Here is an 18,170-nt window from a genome sequence, read left to right on the forward strand (position 1 = left end):
AATTTCATTTTTGTATCTAAATAACTATTCAACCAAATCTTCCGATATCTCACTGATTGTGGACTCTGGAATTTGCCGGGCTTCTTCCACTTGAGCAGGAGAAAGGATAATTGATCAACAGCGCTCCACATGCTTGGTTCTTCGTCAGAGTGTCTTTCATTCCGAATCTCTTCCTCGACGTCGCCTGAATAATCGCTGTCAGCGTAGTCCTGCAAAAACGGTCGACCGCAAAATCTTGTTGTTCAGTGCCAGTGAAGAAATGCTTGTGGTGTCTCCTTGCATGTTTACTGAAGGAAGCATAACGCTTGAAACTTTGTGCGCAGCCCTCGAGACTACATATCCAGCCTTCCTCACTGATGTATACGAAAGCGAAATGGCGAAAAAGGGACTTGACAGATGCCCAAGCTCTTGCATAGCATTTTGTGCAGGTGTATGTATTGACCTCTGAAATTTACAACATAGGTTGTAAAGTTACAACATAATTTGTTGAGTTTCATAATTAACTAACAATTAGTGAAAGTTCCACATGTTAACTTGAACTTCAATAGACACAGGGACTCGCATACTTTGGTACCGGCACAGTCACAGGCACAGTCAGGAACGTCAGAACAGGAGGGGGGGGGCGCAAAGCTCCGGTCTTGCCCCCTCCCCCTTCCACCCACCAACTCCACCCACTGACGCCTATCACTGGAATTGCGAACTCTGCGACTTTCAAAAATCGTCGACGGCACGGCGAAGAAGGTTGATAACTGACATAAGATGCAAGTCCTGGCTTGATGACGATAAGTTTACCTATTAGTACGCTGTGGCGACTTTTTCGGGAGTTTTGATTCAGTATTTGGCACGTTGAGATGTTTCGGACCGCACATGTCGCTGGACGGGTATGCTGTAGCCAGAGAACAGTGACGAAATAGAAATATATGAAGACTAGTATGAGAAATGGTGAAGTAGAGACTCCTTCAGCAGGACAGTACTGCAAGTTAAAGCATGTAGGAAGACCAGCTTACCTGGAGGCAGGTAAATGATGCATTCACACTGGTATAAGCTTGTAACGGGCAACGTTAATTTCAGTCTGGGGACGACGAAGCAGGTAACAGGACGACGGGTCCAGTGTGTTTTTTCCCACCTGTCATCTGCTTCGTCGTCCTCTGTCTAACATCTCCTCTGCATCATGCATGCAGGTTCATGGTAACGAGTATGGCGGGCTAGAATGCTGTGCTTCTGTGCGCCTCGCTTTCCTCTTAGTCTCTCCACAGTCTAATCTGTAGCTTAGTGAAAATATTGTAAAGAAAAACCAAGAGTGTGAACAGGATGACTTCTGCTCTCCTTGTTGCATTATACATGCCGCCTCATTTTGCACAGGTGTTTCACCAGGATCGGCAAGATTTCATTGATCTTGAGCCGGACGAAGTGATTACCAAAAGCTGCAAAAATCAAGATTGCTCACAACTCCCAGATCACTACCGCCACCACGGTAAATTTCGGAATTCGTTTCATAATGTGGCTCTTTTAGTTTATATTGTTTTGAGATTTCATCATTGTAGCATATTACTTGAAGGCCACGTCAGAAGAGCAGCACGCAAGATTTTGAAGACGCAGCACCTCTGATGGTCCCGGGCCGACAGTAAAGCACTATTTCTGAAGCCTATGCACCAATTACTGCATGGTTATCAAAGTGTGCAACTTTTGTCTAAGTATCAGAACAAAGCTTACTTCCGGCAGTTTTATTGTTTTGAGTACCAAGTGTTGACATTTTTCAGGCTTGTAGCTTCCCTCGAGACAGCGCACACGCCGCTGCAGGACCCGGGTGATTATAAAAAATTCGTCCTTCCCGGCTTTGGTAACCAAGGAAGTGTCTTGTCAAAGGGTACTCCCATAAATGGGAAAACAAGACGCCACATCCTTTCAGAGCTGTTTCAAGCGTGTGTCAAAATCGGGTGGTAAGCCACGACAGCTTAGTCTGCCACCGCTGCTAAGTATGCTACTCGTATGCTATCAGCATTATGATTTCTTTTGCTTGTATCTATATCTTTTTACATTAAAAAAAACGCCTTTTTCTGTTCAGGTTTCCGTCTCCATGCCTATACGACAGGGCGCTTGATCTAATTTTGTTGAAGTGCCCCCACTTGATGGATACTATTGGAACTAGAGGGGTACGTTTGTTGTTCCTTATTGAGGAGTCATTTAATAGGACGCTGTCAGATTGATACTTCTGACTGCTGTAGAAGTTACTTACTTTACTTATGCTTCCTGTATCTCGCGAAACTTTGTTTATCTTAGCAATCGTGGAAAGAGAAGCTGAGGCGAAAGTTCAAAAATGAAAGAGCGAAGCTCGATCCAAGTGAGGAGGGAGTGAGGAACATTCGCGAAAAGCATACGCAGAAGACAAATCCCTGCAGAAAAGGAGAAGATGGGCCAGCACCAAAGATTGTGCGCTAAGTATCCCGCATATGTGTGTGTACAAACCCTCTCATTCCCATCGTGTTATATACAGGGTGTCCAAACTAACGCGCACAAACGGTTTAAAAAAAACGATGCGCTCCATGTAAATGAAAACCGCTGGGTGTAAACGCAAGTTGTGTTCCCGAACCACCTCTGATATTCTCATTGCGCATAACTAACTTGCAAACTTTGAAATTTTTCACTGTAGAGCTAAGGTGTAGATTGGAAAGTTGTAGAGAGTGTTGAGAAACCGCCATCGCGACCGTTTCCGTCTATGTACGCCCCCGGTTGGCGTTTTTTCCTGCTGACAAAGAAAGCGCGCGATATACAAGAACGTACATTGTCGCGGTACCCAGGGAGCCTTCACATGCGCCTGTAAAATAGTGAATTCACTCGATCTGTGCAAATGACATCTACAGATAAATTGGGACAGGCGACTGGTAATATTACCCTGCCCTGCAGTGTTCGTTCACGTAAAGCGTCCTGTCTTCGCTAAAGTAACCCCCACTTTCCTTGTGTTGCTTCGGAGTGTTCTGCAATGCATAAAATGAGTTGCTGCGAAGAACGAGGTACGCTCGTTAAATGGGAGCGCGTACCTCTGAATGGCGTCCCCTTCGCAATGCCCTCTGCTCTTTCACTGGGGCACAGCAGAAAACTTCACATAATAACGTGGACGTGGGCCCGGCAGACCCGGTGGGACGGGGCGGCGGGATGCGTTCCCCGGGCGCTTTTGTAAATTTGATTGTGCGGCGCTTACGTGACTCACTGAAATAACAATAAAAAATGCATGGTTCCTCTTGATAAACTTCCTCTTGGAGGGCTAATTTAGATTCAATGTCATGCTAAAAGTCACTTTAGTGCTCCTTTAAACCTGTTGGTGCAGTGTTAGTCGGGGCACCTTGTATAAATAACCACATGCAATGAAGTATGGTACAGCTATTTGTGCCGTCAGTTATCATTCACTTCTACTGAAATTGCGGAATTGTAATTTTCCCCCCACCATCTCCTCCTGAAGTTGTCTGGGCTGTGGTTAAGAGCCTCCTCTCGTTGCACGGAGAGCAACGGCGCGCTAAACTAGACTCGCGTAGGCCAGCAGGAAGAGATAAGAACGATATTTTTCTTGCAAAATGGAGTGACGTCGGCAGGTTCTATCTGGTAACTTAAACGAGCGAGCTTAACTGGACAAATTTCGGGGCTCTGTTGTGATATTTCATGAGGATAAAGCTAAAAAACGGATTAAATCCATATCAGGATGTGACAAAAGCGTAATAAGATTAAATGTCGTGGACCGTGGGCCTTTGCCGAGTGTACGTTTTATTACAACTTTCTGACGTTGTTACCAGGACATTCTGTAGATGCAATTTCAGGCCAGAATTTTTAGTGTACCACTTGTATGCTGCCATTTGCATTGCACCGACTGACACTGTTGCTTGTCTATCGTCTTTTCAAAGGAATAACAAGCAGTCTTCTGGCTGACCTTTCCAGGATCGTTGAATACGTTCTCCCTTGTTACCAATTGAAATCACATACGATCCGTTCGCACCAGTCTGATTTTAATTCACACGAAGCACATAACTTTATTTCAGAACATGGACAACCTTGAAATTGAAGGTGAAAATGGCACCACCATACAGCAACACCAGGAATGGTTACTAACATCAGCGCCCGAGGAAACGGACCACTACAAGGAAAGAATGGTGGTTACAGCAAAGGCAAGGCAAGAACATATCAAGTCCCTGACAGTCCAGGAGACGCTAAACATCTATCCATTCCTCAAGAGTCAGACAGCGGTTAGTATTCCTTGTCACGGGTCCTCAATGAGCTCTTTCCTCAGTTACAACAATGTGTATTCTCTGATTCCAGGCCTTATTGGAGTTCGAAATACAGAGAGGAAACTGGTTATGCCAATCCCGAGTGGGTTGACGACCGTAACAGCCTTCATTAATGAACATGGAAGAGAAGAGGATATCACTAGTGTACAGTATACAGGTAAGCGTAATTCGTTTTGCATAAGTACTACCGTGAGCATTCAGGGAACACCAAGTGTGTGGTAAACGGCCTCGCACACGACTTGTGGCGGCGCCCAGTGCACGATTTGAACAAGAAATCGGTCGACAGCGGCGATGTCGTGTTTTAATGTTACTTTTATGTATTTGCGACCTTCTGCATGGCGGGCACGAAGTCATTTACCCTCCGCTCGGTGTTCACGCTCATAATGCTCACGGTAGGACATCCACAAAAAAGTCATAGTCAGAAGCGCACAAACACACACGGACGAAGGCACGCAGACGAACAACTAGAACAGTGCGCTAGTGTTGTCTTCTGGCCTTCGTCCGTGTGTTTGTGCGCTTGTGATTATGAGTTACCTATACCAACTAGCCCACCGTCTTTCATGGCTGTATTCTATTAGCTTGCACAGCGCATATACTGATGTACGTCTGAGTTTTGACATGGTAGCTACTGACAACATAGTTTCTGAAACATTCAACACTACCCAGTACCAGCTGCGTTATCTATATTCGCCTTTTGTTTTCTGTGCCAAACAAATTGATCTTACCCCACACAGTCATGTCACGGCAGCGAACACAAGCATATTCGTGTGTTGGGACACTTGAACTCTTTCTTTTTCTGACCGCATAGCATGGTATATGCACTTACAATATTTATGCTGAAGTCGTAAATGTAAAACCAATTGCCGGCTCGCTTTATGACTTTCAGATGACACAGTTGCTGCAATTGCGCTGCGCTGTGGAGATAGCATGGATGCACTATTCACTAAGGTGTGTGCTATTTATTTCAAACTTTATTTAGCAATGGAGACCCACAATGTCACCTGCTTTCATTACCATATCTTTCTTTGTGCTATGCTGTGTAATACAATAATTTCAAAGCGACGTCCTACCGCTTCATCCAGTCATCCTGGAGAAACACCGCAGCTACGAGCTCTATGTTGACAGGCAGCTGGTCTGCGCATGTGACGGAGCAGCACAAGCCGTTTCTGCTTTTTTGCTACCTTTTGGATTATTAACATAATCTACCCTATGAAGGCACTTAACACATTAACATTTATTGAGATAGCGCTTGCTGGGCTCTCCGAAACAAAACCAAGGGTAAAATGTTTGGAATTCATTACCTTTGGAAACCATTATATGACAACAAAATAAATATTCTTGTCAAGTTGCCAAATACGTTTTGTAGTTTGTGCTTGCCATCGATCAATGATACATGGTTCGGGCGTGCGTTTTGGTGTTCAAGCAACAGTATAAAATAAGGTACTGCACAAGCATATATCAACGCTGATGCACGTAACAACAAGTGGTTGTCAAGGCACATCCCAAGCATATCTCATGTACACCATGGAACGCCCCATGTTACGTACAGCATGTTACGCACCATTTTGTACGCCCCAAGGGGAATAATGCACACGCTCGAAGAGGTATAATTTATGCACGTCTAAGATGTGCATATATACCTTCGCCAAGATATCGTTTATATACCCTCGGGTATTCATATATCCCTTTGCAAAGGTATAGTTTAAATACCCCTATATATTTATATATACCTTTGTCGAGGTATAATTCATATATATCACCAGAGGTATACTTCCATGAAGGTATAGACAGTATATGCCTTAGGCGGGGGTATAAATTCATGCCAGAAAAGGTGCGAGTTATTGCACGTCCGATTTATACCATTGAAAACCAGAAAACCAAGAAAATGACTTATGGCGTAGATTACTTAGGGAATCTTCGAAGACAGCTACACGTGGCTATTGAATCAGCAACCCATCCTTTCTGCACCCCACACAACCACCAACGTTCCAGGAACATCCTGTGGACGTTCGTTCTGGGACATCTGGACATCCTAGGGATGTCCACAGAAATCCCTATGACGTCTCGTGGACGTCAAATTTACTGCCAAAGTTGCATCCATAGATGTCCCAGGTCAGTCCAGTGGATGTCCTTACTGACGCTTCAAGGATGTTGTACGGTCATCCTAGCCCACCCTCACAAATGTGATTTACAGTGACTATCAACCTATGTATGTTGCCAAATTACATGCTGGCTCCACTGAACTACACCTAGGTTATTCGAGGAAGTATGCTCTAGTATTACACTCCTTATATACAGGACCTCACTTATCCTGAAACAATGCACAATTGCCGATCGGAATACTCCCAGACAATCATGTTTCTGTGTATAATGTTGTAATGTCTGCAATATATGTTTCGCAATATAACTGGTAGTACAAGACACACCAAAAGTCTTTAACGAATGTAGTCAAATTTATTCAGCAAACACATGACATCACATTCCTAGGAATGCCACTATAGCCTTGTGACATACTTCTATAAACTTCATGGAAGTGAGTAAACATCACAGCTTGTGCTAACATGAAGAAATAAATAAATAAAGTTCTTAGAGATTGTAATCATAAGGAACACTTCAATGAAGTAACTGTAACATAGTGCAGAATGAACTGTAGCTTGTTTATCACAGCTCGCTAAACAAAAAAGAAGTTGAAATTATGTGAGCATATAAGAACACATTTACAGATATACACTCTTAAAAAGGATCTTCGCCGCATAGCACGCTCCTAGCCAGCCATATTCTCACATGATATTCTTATCTGCCCTGATTTGTTGAAAATGGGAGGCGTACGCCTTTTTTGTGACACTTATGATGTTCATAATTGTCACAGAAAAGGCGTACGCTTCCCGTTTTCAACAAATCAGGGCAGATAACGATATCGTTCGAGATTATGGTTGGCTAGTAGCGTGCTATGCGGTGAAGTTCATTTCTAAGAGTGTAGGAAAATCACCACCCCATGACGGTACCCTACGTCATTTGCTTCTCTAAAACTCTACAGCCCAAGATAGCATTCTCTCTTTTATTGGTACAGGTGCCGACAAAACTTTATGGAACACGCGACCTGTGTATTTTTTCCTCGGTACGACACCCTAGCGGCAAGCGGAAGCTGGCGAAATCAGTTCAGTTCACTGCCTCAGAGGGGTGGACGACTGCGCTGTTAGCGACACAATGCGGTAGTTTCGGTATGATTACTGTTGTATGTGCCCGAGAAGTGAGCTGGATTTAACTGTTGTGCTCGTCAACAACTCGTGTTGCTACCAAGATTCATCCTTGTTATCACGATGATAGCGGCGAGCTCATTGTCTCAACAATCGTTGAATCACGTGTTGTTGGCGTGCACAACAGTAAAATCCAACTCACATCGCGGGCACATACAACAGTAATCATACCGAAACTACCGCTGTGTGTCGCTAAGAGCGCAGTCGTCCACCCCTCTGAGGCAGTGAACTGGCCTGATTTCGCCAGCTTCCGCTTGCCGCTAGGGTGTCGTACCGAGGAGAAAATACACCGCTCGCGTGTTCCGTAAACTTTTGTCGGGACCTGTACGTGTAACAATACTCCAAATCAAAAATTTCACACAAAAAAGCACAGTAGAAAGGAACACAGGGTGGACACTGTTGAATTTCATTTTATGTTTGCCACGTCTTGGTAGACATACTCCCTTCCGCTCTCGAAAAACATCTCTTACCCGCGTAGCACGCTCTGCGCCAACCATTGCTACGAATGATAGGGTTGTAGCTTCTGATTCGAGGACAGAGCGGTACGTACGCCTTTTTGTGTCAATTCGGATATATGATAATTGACACAAAAATTCGTACGCCCTCCTCTCTCTTGGAATTAGAGGCTAGGCCTATCGTTCGTGGCCATGGTTGGCGCAGAGCGTCTTATGTGGTGAAGTTCTGTCTTTAGAGTGTAACAAAGGAATTTTTCAAATCAACTTTTACGGTACAAGCTTCGCTTGATAGCACGCTCCCGTGCCTAGACAGGCTCCAACTGAATTTTGTCAAAAATTTCAATCCACTATTCACAGAATATCGGCTGAAAACATGATTACAATATTACATCAACAATAATTTGTCTTGAGGAGACTGAAGTAAATCTGACACAAGATTGTTACCAGCACACTCTTAAAAACGAACTTTACCACATAGCCTGCTAATCCCGAATGACAGCGTTCCCGCCCCTGATTTTGTTGAAAACCGGAGGCGTGACCTTTTTTGTATCAATTATGCAATTGATAAGTGGTACAAAAAAGGCGTACGCCTCCCGTTCCCACCAAGTCACGAGCGAGAACGATATCATTCGAGTTGATATGGCACTGATAGCACATGCTTAATGTAAAGCATGTAATCTACACACTCAACGGCCCACTTCCTCAAAGAAGTCAAAATATGCGGTTTTTCATTTACATTTGGCGTGAACGTACCATGTACAGCCGGGCTCGATTCTCTTCTGCCTTGGAAATCACATTGAGTACTTTGTGTTTCAAACTGTTGAACAGCAAACTGTTCGGACGCCATTCATCATCTCACAATCAAGTTGTTGTTCAGCACTCTCTGACGTCGACGAATAAGTTTCCTCAATCTCCTCGGCGACTGGAGGGACTGCTGAGAACACAATTCTCATCACTTTCAATCACCATGTACATAAAGGTCTTGATCTTGATCCCGTGAACAAGACGCACGACACTCGTGTTGCTCGCGTAGCGTATTCAGGGCGTCAGCCGAAATCGCATGGAGCCTTTTTTTTTTCAGCCCGTATAGTGCCTTCATGTACACACACCTTTTACCCTTAACTTTCGGCATCACGGCAACTTCGTGCACATTTAATAAGCCCACCTTCAAACTTGGAACAGCACAACGGAAAGAGCTACTGGAGAAAGCACGCCGGCACAGGCGAGCGGATGATGATGAGGAATGTCGGCGCTATTGTCGATATCCATGACGCTTTCTGCCTTGGTCGCGGCGGTGCAGTTAGTATAGCAGACGACGCTCAGCAGTGGACAGCAGGCAACATTTCTTGCTCTTTGACTCCAGCGAACCTAGCGTGTATTCCGATTTGATACTGTCGCAGTTGTATGCACATTCATTTATGGAGGTATTGAATAAATGAAGCTGGAGTAATATTTCTCGCACGACGCCAATCCAAACTGAACATAGCTGCTAATATGGGCAACAAAATGTTACATTATGTAATTTCAGGCATGTAGTTAATATTACCTGTGACCAGAATGCACCACTGTTAACTGTTAGCATACATAACATAAAACTGTTAGCCTCGTTGTCAATTTCAGGACACGTCCAAAATATATATCTACAGGACATCCAGGGGACGTCCCTCTTGCCACGTCACCCCTGGATGAATGTAGGAAATTTATGGATATTTTTGGATATCCATGGAATGTCACCTGGACATCCATCATGGATCTGGACGTTATGACAAAACATGGATGTCCTTGGGACGTTGATGGTTGTCTGGGACATTCCTTCTCCCCGGAGACTAAGCCTTGGGTACCACTAAAATTTTGTTCCTTGTCTGAGAACTCATCTGTTATTTGCGCCTCGTTGTCTGCTCAGGTCGTCAGTATGAACCAGCTAGTCTGCGCCCTTTCATTATCATCACGGGACGTGCCGGTTGCATTGACCTCAGCTCACTTGCTGATTTGCTAGCACTACCAAACAGTCAAGGTGATAATCAGCCATCAACTCTGATTGATATCGAAGCTTTATTGCAAGGCAATTGCACCAAATACTACACTACGTTTACACAGCTAAGCTTGAAACATTGCTTACAGGGTGGACTTCCTTCGTAGTTGCTTACGTTGAGCGGCAGATCTGAAATACTAAAATGCGCGGCAGTGCACACACGCGTACATTCTTATTGTCCTCTGCCGTTTGTCCTCGGCTTGTCGCCTGTCCTCCTGACTCAGCAACGAAATCACGACAAAGGATGTGGTATATCGAAAATATCTCGTTCCAGAACTGCGTATATTTATTACAAAGCGAGCTTCTCTGTGAAGCTATAGGTCGCTCAGATAAACACACTTCTGATATAGTGAACTAGAATTAGAGGTGTGCTGAGCGATGGATAGTACTCTCGCTACTAGATGGTTCCACATCTGTCTCGATCGCGCGCGACTGAATCACCAGATTTCCGCCGAACTAATCGTCACGTGACAGCTTCTGAGCCATTAGCTCAAGAGTATGTATTCTTTCTTGCATGCGCTGTGTTTCACCTTGACCAGGGCAGAGAGCCCCGCAAATGCCACACATACATGCAGTTTCTGAAATATGTTTTCTGTGCATTATCTGTATGTTAGCTCAACCAGTACGTTAATGTCGGTATGCGCGAGCTTCAATGACAAGAATAAGGCTCACGAAGCCAACTTGGATGTTTTTCAGTCTGCGCGGGGAAGCTGGCAGTTCATCATCCGTATATCACGCATTTAAGGAAGATGGATAGTCTGAGTGAGGCCTCCACTATTTTTGATCATCAGCATACAACATTAACGTTACACAAACAATCTTTAACAAAGTTTAACACCGCATAACTTCATTTAATAACGATCATCACATTTACAACAGAGACAATTGATACATTATCCCATCGCAAACAAACGGCTCAACGGCTGACTACTTATGCTTACTTATGCTTACGGCTTATGTCTATGAAGGTTAAGCATGACCACCTAAAGTATCGTTGACAGAAATAGCTCATCGCGGCGGACGCCGTCAACTCTTCATGACGAAAGATAAACATTGTTATCTGCTAGCAGTGACGGTGCCATGGAGGGACTGCCATCCCCCTCAGCGAGGAGAGCAATATATCGGATGTTTCAGTTAAATTCGCGAACCGGTGCACCAATCGAAGAACTTGTATATTTGTATTCTTATATAATTACATATGTTTATCTTTTTATAAGAATGTTCATTTGTTAAGTATCTGTCTGACCCCTCCTACAAGCTGCGCTGAATGAGTGGGAGGCGGTCATTATTTAAATAAAAATTCAAATGAATTTCACGCGAAAACATTATTCATGGCGCCGTCGCTTTCGATGTGGCTACTACCCCTTTGGCACCTTCAGTGGACATCTTTTAGAGAAAAATCTCCAGCCGAAGCGGGTCACTGCAGTAATTAATCAAAAGAAAAAGAAAAATGTGTTTTTATGTTCACGCGCAACCGTGCAAACGTTCAAGTGCAATGAACCACTCAATAAGTTTGTGAAGGGTACCTGTTATCAGGGCGCAAAACTATTCCACTAGTAAAACCGCGATCTAGCACGTTGAGTCTTCTGACACGGTCACATGAAATAGCTGCTTTGTGAGCTGCACAAGCAAGCTGCTTTGAAACAAAAAAAAAAAAAAACTTCTACACTGAAAATAGCCACACACTGGAACACTGAGGTCGTCGTAGTTCGAAAACAAAAAAAAACGCTTTGTGTGCGGCAATCGCATTTTGTCAAAGATCACGTGCCCGGCTTGAATCGAGGGGTACACGCCTGCAATGCTTCGCATAGACCACTAACACTAGTCCACCTTACTGCTGACGTCATCCGAGGAGAACACAGGTTTCCAAGCGGACGATAATGCTGGTGGGTGACGTCATAGTATCCTGCTCCGGACGAAACACCCTAGTACGGAACTTGCGGAACGGAACGTTTTTTTTCTTTTGCTCTTCGCATTTCGGTCATCATCATTGTCATTGTCATCATTTACGAATTAACTACCAGCGCAAAAAGCATTAGTTTGTTGTATTCGGCATCGAGAAGTGCTCCGTGTTCGGTGTGATGCTCACCTTTACAAAAAAAAAAAAAAAGAAATCCTTGCGGAGTCTCCCTTTAACCTAACCCAACCGAACCAGGTGTACAAGTGACAAGTGTTATTGCGTATTTAAAACGCGTAATGTGTCATGGTTATCTCTGTCCTGTCGTTCGCCTTGACATTCGCAAACCAAATTTAAAACCATCCGGATAACCTACACTTGCAAAGTAGTTTGACGGCACTCAGAGCGCGTGATGTAGGATAACCATCCAAGAATCAGCCGCGTTTTGAGTTGCCTCCAACTTTACGCAACCTCACGTTATAGCTCTTGTAGCACAGTTTGAACAATTATCGCACAAGTGGCAAATGAGCATCAATCTGTTATAGAGTGACATATTGAACAGCAATATTGAACACAAGACAGCGGCAGCAGCCACTTAGTCGAATCGAAGTACCAAGCACGACACGACCAGGTAATCTGGAGCAGATGAACGTCATGTCATGGATATTTAGCACAGGCATCCATTTCGTCGTAATGGCTGTCTGGTAGGTTCCAGTTACGACGGGACAGCGCTTTTATCTCGCTGTATTTCTTTCCACATTTCTTCAAGAAGCACAGCTGTAGGAAAAAAAGGAGAAACGATTATTGTTTAGCACGGAAAGTAGAGCGACTTTGTCCATTATGACATTCCGGTGACCTGTGACAATTCGTGCGGAAGCCAGACGGGGAGGTACCTTAATGATAGGCTTATGTAACATGCTACATCTCTAAAATCAGGGACAGAAAACAATTTGGCGCTGCACTCAGGAGCATCTGGCTACTGACCTATATTAGGGAGCACTCGGGTTTTCGCCAGACAGAGAGATCAGTGCACTAGAGCGATATTCGAATCTCTCGATGCGTGACAGAAAAGAAAGCTGTCAGTGCACTTTGCATTGAGCTTCAACTACGGGAGATTGCCTATCTAGAGGCTTCTCCTGTGTAGCCAATGTGCCCTGTATTCCCTTGTTCCCTCCCATTACCCTTTTATTTTCCTGCGGTGCACAGCATAAACTTCAGCTGTTACTCAGCGCCTATGTTGTGTCGTCGATGGTTGCTGCGCTGTGTTGTTGCGTTCATTAAACAGATCGCACCATGGACGTACACATAGATGAACGCCTGTGTCTGAATCCAAATCGCGGTCCAATAACGTGAATCGTATGAGAGTTATTCAACTTTAGACCCATCGTCAGTTCAGCTGAGTCGTTGAAATGAAAGCATCGGCACGCGAATTCTCTTTGTTTTTTCCTTTGCAAAAATAAACATACATGTGATATACGTAGAACTGTACATGAAGACATGCGACGTTGTCCAAACTCACTTGGATAGCCAATGACTTTCCCGTCGTGTATTGTGCGCTATTTGAGTACAAAATGCATCTCCGCGGCTATATGAATCATGAACCTTCGAACGTTTTTCTGTTTCGTGCCACGCAACCAGGGATTGTGACGGGAAACAGATGCTGAAACTATGAACGGTATCTACCTGAATTTCATCGGAAACAAAAATAGAAACAGAAACGATAATGGTTTCGTTACTAACACCAGAAACCGAAACAGAAACAAAAATGTATTTTCATTCGTCTTACCAAAATCGGGAACAGAAACGAGAACGGAGCCCGACACCGAAAGAGCTGAGGCACAAAAACAACCGAAATACATCCTGCAGGAACGGAAATCGTTACCAATATTTAATCACCAATGAATGAAAACAGTAACGAATACAATAAGCGGGGAACTTCGAGGGACAAAAAATGGAAGACTGGCTAGTCGCTGACGGCCGGTAATGACAAAAGCGGCAGTCCAGATTATATCAACATTTGACCAAGATTGATAGTGATGGATAAAGGTATGGAACAGCAGGCGTTTTATGAAAGGCATTAGCTCGGTAATAGGTAGTACGAGCTTGTCTTGGTAGAGCGACTGATTTTCAGTGAGAGACTTCAGTGGCAAAGCGTTCCACCGAACTTGCGTAAGATTAATGTAGAAAATGAAAACTAACTTCTTGTTAACACAATCATCCGTGATCGAAGCCATAAAATGACGTAAATTCGTCACGTTAAACTCGCATATATTGCTAATCAGCCTTAGATGGTGTTCCGCGGCGAGGAGAAAAATGTACAAGATAAGGAACAAGTCAAGCGCGCGAAAATTCTATTCTGCTCCGAAAAGGAGGTGAACACAACAGTGAGTACTGAACTGTACAAAATAGATGCCGCAGGGAATCGGAACCGACTGAATATGGAACCATCTTGCCCTGTAATAGAGTGGAACTCCTGTCGACCGCGCCATGTCAGGCACACAAAAAATTAATGACGGTGTCGCCCAGCTGGTCGCGTGATGACACAGTGGTGGTCCAGATGATATCTTCATTTGGCCAGGTCATATATCGATGAATAAAGGTGTGAACAGCAGGCGTGCTACCATAGCCGACTTTTATTCAAGTTAGACGTTATAGAAGATAGCATTAAGACTTTAGGTTCGTAAAGGGTCGAATTAAAGAGCTAGTACATGTCGATGCGTCGATTCTGGCCTATGAAGTCTAGTGGCCTAGTTCATCGCTTTTATGAACGCCACGGTGAAAGTGATGAAATGTCAGAGGCAGTGATGACGACGATGATGATGCTCACACAATGTTCTTTTCAGTAACAATCACTGCACATAACGGCAAAGGTGGCTTTCTTGAAGGCCAGCTAAACCATACGGATAGAGGTTAGAAGGAAAGGCGGGGAGGAAGACCAAAAGAGGAACTGAGGAAGGAGCTGGACGGAGCTCTAATTTCTCTGTGGGTGGCCGCAGGAAGGCATACCGAATCAGTCGAGGGAACGTAGCGTATTTTTAGCTGGTGAAAGCAGGCGCAATTTCGAAACCAATTGGCAACGCTTGCTCCGAGCTTCCATTGGCTACAGATTTTGTCACAGTGTGCTTCAGTCGAGGATCGTAGCCAAGGCTAGTTGAGGCAGTTGCGTTGGTGTGGCGGTGGTGGGGCAGTTTGGGATGTGGCATCCACCCATCGAGATTCAAACTTGTTCGACCGCGATCTGGCGGTAGTGGATGGTTCTCCTGATCATTTTCGAACTTCAGTTTCGCTGAGCCTCTCATTTTTTTTATATTCAGCCTCATCTTCTTAGTATTTCTCTGAAATATATTGAGCAACCAGGCTGTACTGAAAAAGTTGTTACATGTATTGCGCGTGTTCTCAGCAGGCAACCAAGGTCCCACGAACGTCCTCGGGAAGCACAGAATATTGACCCACAAAGGCGAAGCATTGCCAGGATTTTCCCATATTGGCTGAAACTTGACACAAAGGCTCCATATTGCCATGATAGGCAAGCCTGAGCGATCAAGACACGTAAACAAACACTAACACGAGGGCTCAAAACCAGCAAGACGTTTAATATATAATAACGAACTTCAAGAACATGTAGATGGTGCGTGGGAAGACAGAGAGATGGGGAATATGGAATTGAGGACAAAGTGAGTTGAAGGAAGGTCAGAGGAGCCGCTTGAAGGCCGGGTGGATAGATACAGACGACACACTAATACAATTGTCCACACTCTGTATGGCCAATGCTTCTCTCAAAAGACGTTTTCGCCTGTCTCGTTCCCACGCCAGCACCGCCGTCTGGGACCATAGCGGTTGACCAAAGGCGTTAAACGATCTAACCTGAAGTTGTTCCTAGAGAGGAGATGGACCCCCATCTCCTTCGACATAGCCTTCAAATTATGTGATATCTTGTGGTAGTACGGAACTACTACATTTTTTTCTCTCTTTTTCTTCCATTAAACATTTCGGGCGAACTTCAAACTGTGCAAGTAAATTGTGCTGGATTAGCTTAATCTCATAGCCTGCTCTTTGTAACTTGGCGGTCTGTAGCTTGACAGCACTGAACACGATTTGGAGTAAGACTTGGTCAGGGCACTGGTTATCAAGGAATTTATCAAACTATTTTTCACCAACTTAGAATGGCAACTCCTTCTTGGCAGAAGGGGTTTTTTACTTGAAGCACCATATTGCCAGCAGTGTAAGGTCAAATATAAAAACTTCAATTTCCCGTCGGTATGATGCTCACACTTTTGGCATACCCAAGAATTTTCCGATTGGCAACGTTGTCAAGAAGAAGAATTCGCTTCTCTTCGGTCAGTCCTCCGTCGCTCGGTTCGCAAACCTGCTGTGAAACGCCGTGAAGAGCACGTCCATTCATCAACTCTCTCCGTCAATCCTGCAAGTGTGCATCTGTCGTCGCACCTCACAGACCTTCTCTCCAAAACGCCAAAGTTCTGCCTTAAGAGGGCATACCAGCTCTCCGTCCCAATGTATTTCCTATGGAACATATCTTATGCTTTTTCTCGGTAACTATCGCGCAGATTTTGACGCGGGTGATTTCACAATAAAGAGGAAGACGGGATGAACAGAATAATGTTATTAGGTTTCTCATACATGTCGTATGTATTTTACGGCGACGTCATGAACATGAAAAAAATACACAATTTTCCCCCTGACTCTTTGGACAGGTTTTTATTAAACTTCTATAGCCATTTCAAAAAAAAAAAAAAAACGTTCCATTTACTTTCTCCCGATATGTTTCAGGAATTGATAGATCGTTTTTATAAAAAAGCATGAAATGTGAGTACGCAAAATCACCAACTAAAAGTCCAGTGAACGGCATCGTTCTGACGAGACAGCAAAACCGCGCGGACCGTATCCTTCCGCCGAGCAAGCGTGCGCGTGCGCACCGGACGGCACTGCTGGCTCCTCTCTCCTCATTACTTTCCTGGACCGCTGACTTAGGGCATGACCTTGGAGACCAGAACAAAAGCTTACTTAGCTGCTCGTAAAGGGATTATCGTCTGAGTCGGCATTGTCGCCAACAACCACAGGCCAACAACCGTCTTCTTTTTTCGGTGCGCGTATAGAGAATTGAGATGAGTTTATTAGCTTCACATGAAACGTCAATTTGCCCGATTTTGCCGGGTTTGTGCTTACTCAGACAACTGTCTCATAAGGCTAACGAGAATCTGCCGTATTTACGATTAGTGGAAGGCCGACTTTACAAATATTCCAGTAACGTTCAACATGACTGCCCTGTAATATGAGAGAACTGATGCTCTGAGGCTGGAACAACATAGTAAGGACAAACACACACAAAGCCTCAATTTGCCTATGAAATTAACGATGAAAGATGGAAGTCACTGAAAAGGTTAGCCAGCTGTAGGAGTAGGTGAAGAAGATGTGGGTTCGACCCCTACAGCTGGCTAACCTTTTCAGTGACTTCCATCTTTCATTGCCCTGTAATGTTCGTAATATTGAAACAGCGATCAAGAGGATTATACACAAATAAATGTTCCTCAGGATAACTGCATTTAGAACTGCAGGTTTCTTTGTTCTTCTCTTTCTTTCTTTTATTGATAGATTTATTTTCATTTTTATCTTATTATTTTTTCGTCAACGCTCCACGTGAACCAATAAGAAAAATCGATCAAGCGACCGCTGCACAATTATTTCCGCCCAGGCAATGGGCAACAGTCTTTTCCGGAACCCAAATTCACGTTCGCGAAAGAAGGAAAACCAACGACAATGCTCGATTGCTTGGTACGATGATATGCCGTGTTTAAAAGTCCGACATCACTATTTACCACACAAACTCAACAACTTTCGATGAAAAAATGGCTAGGAAGCAAGCGAGCTGGTGAAGATGATGCATGATGTAAAACCCTGAGACTAGGGGACGCGAAGGGACAGACACGAACAGCTGTTTTTGAGACTTCGTGTTTGTGTCTGTCCCTTCGTGTTCCCTAGTTTTTCGGGGTTTTACATCATGCATGAAATTTCGATGTCTGTCCAAGTCATTTTAGCGAACGAGAGCCACACTTTTGGCTGCTTAGGCTTAGCGGGGCGGACGCGACGGAACACCACATTAGGTAGTTGATTATTAGATTAGTAAAAGTTCGGTGTTTGCATTTTCATGTTCATGTTGTTTATTTTTCAACGGGGACTTCGATCACGTTATTTGAGATACGGCCAATGTTTCGATACCGGTTCCCTGGATTTTTCATC

At 44.2% G+C, this 18,170-nt stretch overlaps 1 protein-coding gene and 1 long non-coding RNA gene across 3 annotated transcripts in view; both read right to left on the bottom strand.

The window, feature by feature from the left end:
• Positions 1 to 406: 406 nt before the first annotated feature.
• On the bottom strand, positions 407 to 1,175 carry LOC135374684 (uncharacterized). Its single transcript, XR_010417070.1, has 2 exons — positions 1,008 to 1,175; positions 407 to 886 (listed from the first exon to the last, which is right to left on the bottom strand). It is a non-coding gene; the product is annotated as an uncharacterized LOC135374684 (long non-coding RNA).
• Positions 1,176 to 10,617: 9,442 nt separating this feature from the next.
• LOC135374696 (uncharacterized) overlaps positions 10,618 to 18,170 on the bottom strand; it is a 58,785-nt gene continuing 51,232 nt past the window's right edge. For both annotated transcript variants that reach the window (XM_064607615.1, XM_064607614.1), the window contains one exon: positions 10,618 to 12,692. In XM_064607615.1, coding sequence (XP_064463685.1) covers positions 12,573 to 12,692 — 120 coding nt within the window. In that variant the 3' untranslated portion in view covers positions 10,618 to 12,572. The remainder of the gene's footprint in view (positions 12,693 to 18,170) is intronic.

This window comes from Ornithodoros turicata, unplaced genomic scaffold (genome assembly GCF_037126465.1).
Source record: "Ornithodoros turicata isolate Travis unplaced genomic scaffold, ASM3712646v1 Chromosome99, whole genome shotgun sequence".
Classification (NCBI taxonomy): Eukaryota; Metazoa; Arthropoda; class Arachnida; order Ixodida; family Argasidae; genus Ornithodoros; species Ornithodoros turicata.